General features: G+C 51.0%; 1 protein-coding gene across 1 annotated transcript in view; it reads right to left on the reverse strand.

The window, feature by feature from the left end:
- The window catches only part of CSMD2 (CUB and Sushi multiple domains 2), a 304,492-nt gene that overhangs the window by 52,613 nt on the left and 247,587 nt on the right, over window positions 1-4,292 (reverse strand). Inside the window, 3 exon segments of the mRNA XM_017736114.1 lie at window positions 642-787; window positions 1,398-1,575; window positions 4,199-4,291. Coding sequence (XP_017591603.1) covers window positions 642-787; window positions 1,398-1,575; window positions 4,199-4,291 — 417 coding nt within the window.

Raw genomic sequence — 4,292 nt, forward strand, 5'->3', positions numbered from 1 at the left:
GTTCAGCAGAGCACTGGAAAGGGAAAACTTCCAGGAATACTGAGGGGAAGCAGAGTTTTAGGCAAATAAAGTGGATTTATCCATAAGGATGAGGAGGGGATTTACAGGCATCGCCTCAGGACAGGTGTAGGGGTGTCATGGGTGTTGGTCACGGAATCCAGCTTCAATCTCTAGCCTGGAAAATTTGTGGGAAAAAAAGCCTGGTTTGAAAAATTCTGTGGCAAAAACTGGGCTGGAAAACGTCCTGGAAATAACTGGGCTGAAAAACTTTGTGGAAAAAAACGGGTTGGAAAACTCTGGAAAAAACTGGGCTGGAAAATTTCATGGAAAAAAATTGGGCTGGAAAACTTCCTGGAAAAAACTGGTCTGGAAAACTTTGTGGAAAACCTGGGTTGTAAAACTTCCTGGAAAAAAATTGGGCCGGAAAAATTAATGGAAAAAACTGGGCTGATAAATCGTGTGGGAAAAAAACAGGTTGGAAAACTTCACGGAAATAAACTGGGCTGGAAAACTTTGTGGAAAAAAATGGGCTGAAAAACTGTGGAAAACTAGGGGTCAAAGGGTATTTTTTTTCATTTTCCCAGAACTATTCCCTGCTCTTCCCAACATTTCCCCCATCCCAGGAACGCTGCAATACCGACCATAGAAATAAATGGCGAAGATGCCTCCGTTGGCGGCGTCGCTGTGGAACCTCAGCAGCACCTGGTTGGAGGAGCTCTGGGCTGATTTCTTGGCTGAGTTCCCTGTGAACACCCCCAGCTGAGGGGCTGTTTGCTGGGGCCCATCCCTAATGCCAGACACACACAAAAAAGGACATTATTCCATGGATTTCACTGTAGGAACTCCACCTCCTCCTGCGCTGCACACCCAGGGACTCCTCCCTTCCTTATCCTCCTGTTCCCACATCCACATTTCACAGCCCCAATCCCTCTCTCTGCTCCAGTTTAACCCCCACAAGGCTCTCAGTGCTCACCCAGTGGATAATGACAGCCACAAATTTCACTTTTACCCTCAGAAATTGAGGAATTAGGAGCCGTTTCCCAAAGGAATTCCACTCCCTGTTTGCCCAGCAGACTCGGGGATATTCAGAAGGTCAGACATTGAGTGCTACGAGCTCAAAATTTGGTCACAAACTCTTTAATCAGAGCAGCTTTGCGAGCTCCCCTGGCTGCCTGAAGCCAATGATCTCCGTTATTATGCATAAATAATAGTTTTATTTATTCATTTTAAAACAAAGCTTGAAAAAAAATCATCATTTCTCTTCCCTTCTCCAAACAAACCAAGAAGCTTCCAGGGGAAGATCCCAGGGGTCCCATTCCCAGCTGCTGCTGTTTAAAAGCCAGGAGTTATCTCCCAAAAATGAGCCCTCGGAGTGATTCCCGACCCTCTGTACCCACCAGACGGTGATGAAGTCGTTGTAGGGCTCTGTCTGCAGCAGGGTGAAGTTCAGGTGGATCCCATATCCCACAGGCACTGTCAGGAGCCAGGTGCAATCCTGGGAATTCGGGTACTGGTTGGGGAAGCCGGGAGAATAAACTGTCCCATTCTGGGCGGTGACATTGCCCCCACAAGGCACTGCAGGGGATCAGAGAGAAACACAAACCCAGTGGGGAAATACCCCTTAAATATCCTTGTATCCCGGTTTTATTCCATATGCCCTTAAATATCCTTGTATCCCAGTTTTATTCCTTTTGTTTTGGGGATACGAAGGTAACAATTCTGGACACAGGAAGATCCAGATCTTGCCCTAACTCGCCTTGAATAATTCCTCTCTGCCACAAGCACATCCCACATTTCTTCATGGAAATAAACTGGGTTGAAAAACTTCCTGGGAGAAACTGGGCTGGAAAACTTTGTGGAAAATCTGGGCTGAAAATCTCAGTGGAAAAAAAACCAAAAACAAACTGGTTTGCAAAACTCTGTGGCAAAAACTGGGCTGAAAAACTGTGGAAAAACTGGGCTGGAAAACGTGGAAAAAACTGGGCATTTTCAGCTTGATTGCACGATGGTAAAATTATGGATTTCTTCAGATGTGGATTTTATCCAGCTGTGCCAGCCAGGTGTGCACAGAAACTCCTCTCTCACTCCCACTGAGAATCCCTGAGCTCCTCTAGCTGCCATGGCAATCAGAGTTTGGGATGGGATCACCCCAGGAGCAAATCCATGCCCTGGATCCTGGAGCAGCTGGCAGGGAAATGAGGATTGGGGTGGCAGCAGCATGCAGGTCATCAATCCCAGTGACAGTCCCGCTGCAGGAGGCCTCCTCCAGCTCCAAATGAACTTGCAGACTAAACGAGGCAATTAGGCCCAGCCCAGGGATGAGCTCAGGATGCAGCAGGGCCCCAGGGTTCGGAGTTTTGTGTGCAAGCATCAACATCTGGAGCTGCCTGGCACGGGAATGGGAATGCTGGAATGGGAATGCTGGAATGGGAATGCTGGCAGCATGGTCCTGGCCGCCTGCAGCAGCTGTGGGTGCTGGGTGGGGTAAGGGTCACCCTGCCCTAAAGCCCACGAGCTGCACCGACCCCGTCCTTCCATGGGAAGGGGCTGCCCAGAGCAGTGGTGGAGTCACAATCCCTGCAAATATCCCAAAAACGTGTGGATGCGGCACTTGTGTGGTGCTGGTTGATGGCTGGGCTCCATGATCTTAAAGATCTTTTCCGGCCTCCACAATTCCATGGTCTCCCTCTCATTAATTCGGGGTTAAGAGCCAAACCCATCCTTCCTGTGCAGGAGCAGCTCCATAAATCCCTCCCATCCCTCCCTGCTGATCCAGGTGCGAGGTTGGAGCCAAGCTCCAGCTCTCCCCAGGCTGGCTCTGCTCCCCGGTGTGTTTATTTAACCCTACACACCAAACCCCAAAAATCCTGAGGGGCCAAGTCCCTCCCTGCCCTGCCCAGCAGCAGCCAGGCTGCTGATCCCAGGGAAAACTCCCTGGAAAGCTGGAAAAGCCGGGCCCCTGTGCCTTGATTTCGGAATTACAGCTTCTCTTTTAATTAAAGGAGCTTTCAGCGCTGACCTGCGAGGGCGAGGTGAGGGGTTTAGCCTAAGGCAGCGCGTCCTCCCTGCCTGCTGCCAGGCAAAAATGGACAATTTTGGGAAAAAAAAGGCAGGAAAAGGTAAGTCCTGCATTCCTTTAGCAGCAGGAAGAGCCCGGATGTGCTCAGAGACCAGCAGCAAATGGGCCAAAACCTTCCCAGCCCTCACCCCTCTGCTTTTTTGCAGGGCCAGAAAGCCTCTTAAAAATACAAAACCAGGGCAGAACTGGGTGTTTGCAGCTGGCAGAGCCGATGCCTGAGGGAGGTGAGGGTTTAATCTTGCTCCCAGTATCCCCCAGTATCCCCAGCATCCAGCTGGGCACAGGACAGGCTCCCCTGACCCTGTGGGGGTCACTGAAAGAGCAGCTGAAGATTCAGCTCTTTGTGCTTTGTGTTCTCTGGGGTTCAAGGACTTAGAAGAGGGAAAATATCACCTCTCCTCCTCCTTCCCCAGCTCCTGCCGAGCCAGTGCTGGGATAAAGGTCAGTGCTCCCGGGAAATGGGCTGGGAAATCTTCAATAAGCAGCTCTGAACTTCTTAAAGGTTAGTCTGAAACCTTTCTGGAGTAAATCCCACAGAATTCCGGCCACCAGCCCAAGGGGTGAAAGGCTGAAACAGCCATGAGGGGGTTGGAAAAGAGAATCTGGATGAGTTTGGATGCCTGGATTGTAAATCCAGCCTGCAGAAGCAGGACAGACAGGACAGAAAGGACACCATGGAAGGTTCCTGAGGACCTCCCACCTGGAACATTCTGGAGATGCCACATGAAGGAGAGCAGGCAGGGACACCCTGAGAGTCCTCAGAGCTGCGAGGTCCTTTCACCAGGGACTGTTTTTATTTATCAGAGCTAAATTCATGGAAGCTGGATGTTGTTGAGGGAATAAAGCAGCGAGGAATTATCACTCCGAGGACCCTGGGAGACAGAGAGTGTCCTCACCCACATCCCAAGAGCCAAATTCCCCTCAGAAGACGCCCTTTGGTTCTGAACTGCCCCAAATATTCACCAAAACACCTCACGGAGACCACACTTCCAACACCTCAGGGCCAAGCCTTCACTCCAAGTGCCCATTCCCAGCCACGCCTTTGCTCCCAGAGCCACTTCCAGCCCCATTCCAAGCCAAGGAGCTGAATTCCCGTGCCCAGGTGAGCCCAGGCCGTACCTTCACACCTGGGCAGGGGGTGGTCCCAGTTCCTGTTGGTGCCGTGCTGGCAGGTGAGCACGGGGTGGCCGATCAGGTGGTAGCCGGGCAGGCA

Source organism: Corvus brachyrhynchos, unplaced genomic scaffold (genome assembly GCF_000691975.1).
Source record: "Corvus brachyrhynchos isolate BGI_N302 unplaced genomic scaffold, ASM69197v1 scaffold65, whole genome shotgun sequence".
Taxonomy (NCBI): Eukaryota; Metazoa; Chordata; class Aves; order Passeriformes; family Corvidae; genus Corvus; species Corvus brachyrhynchos.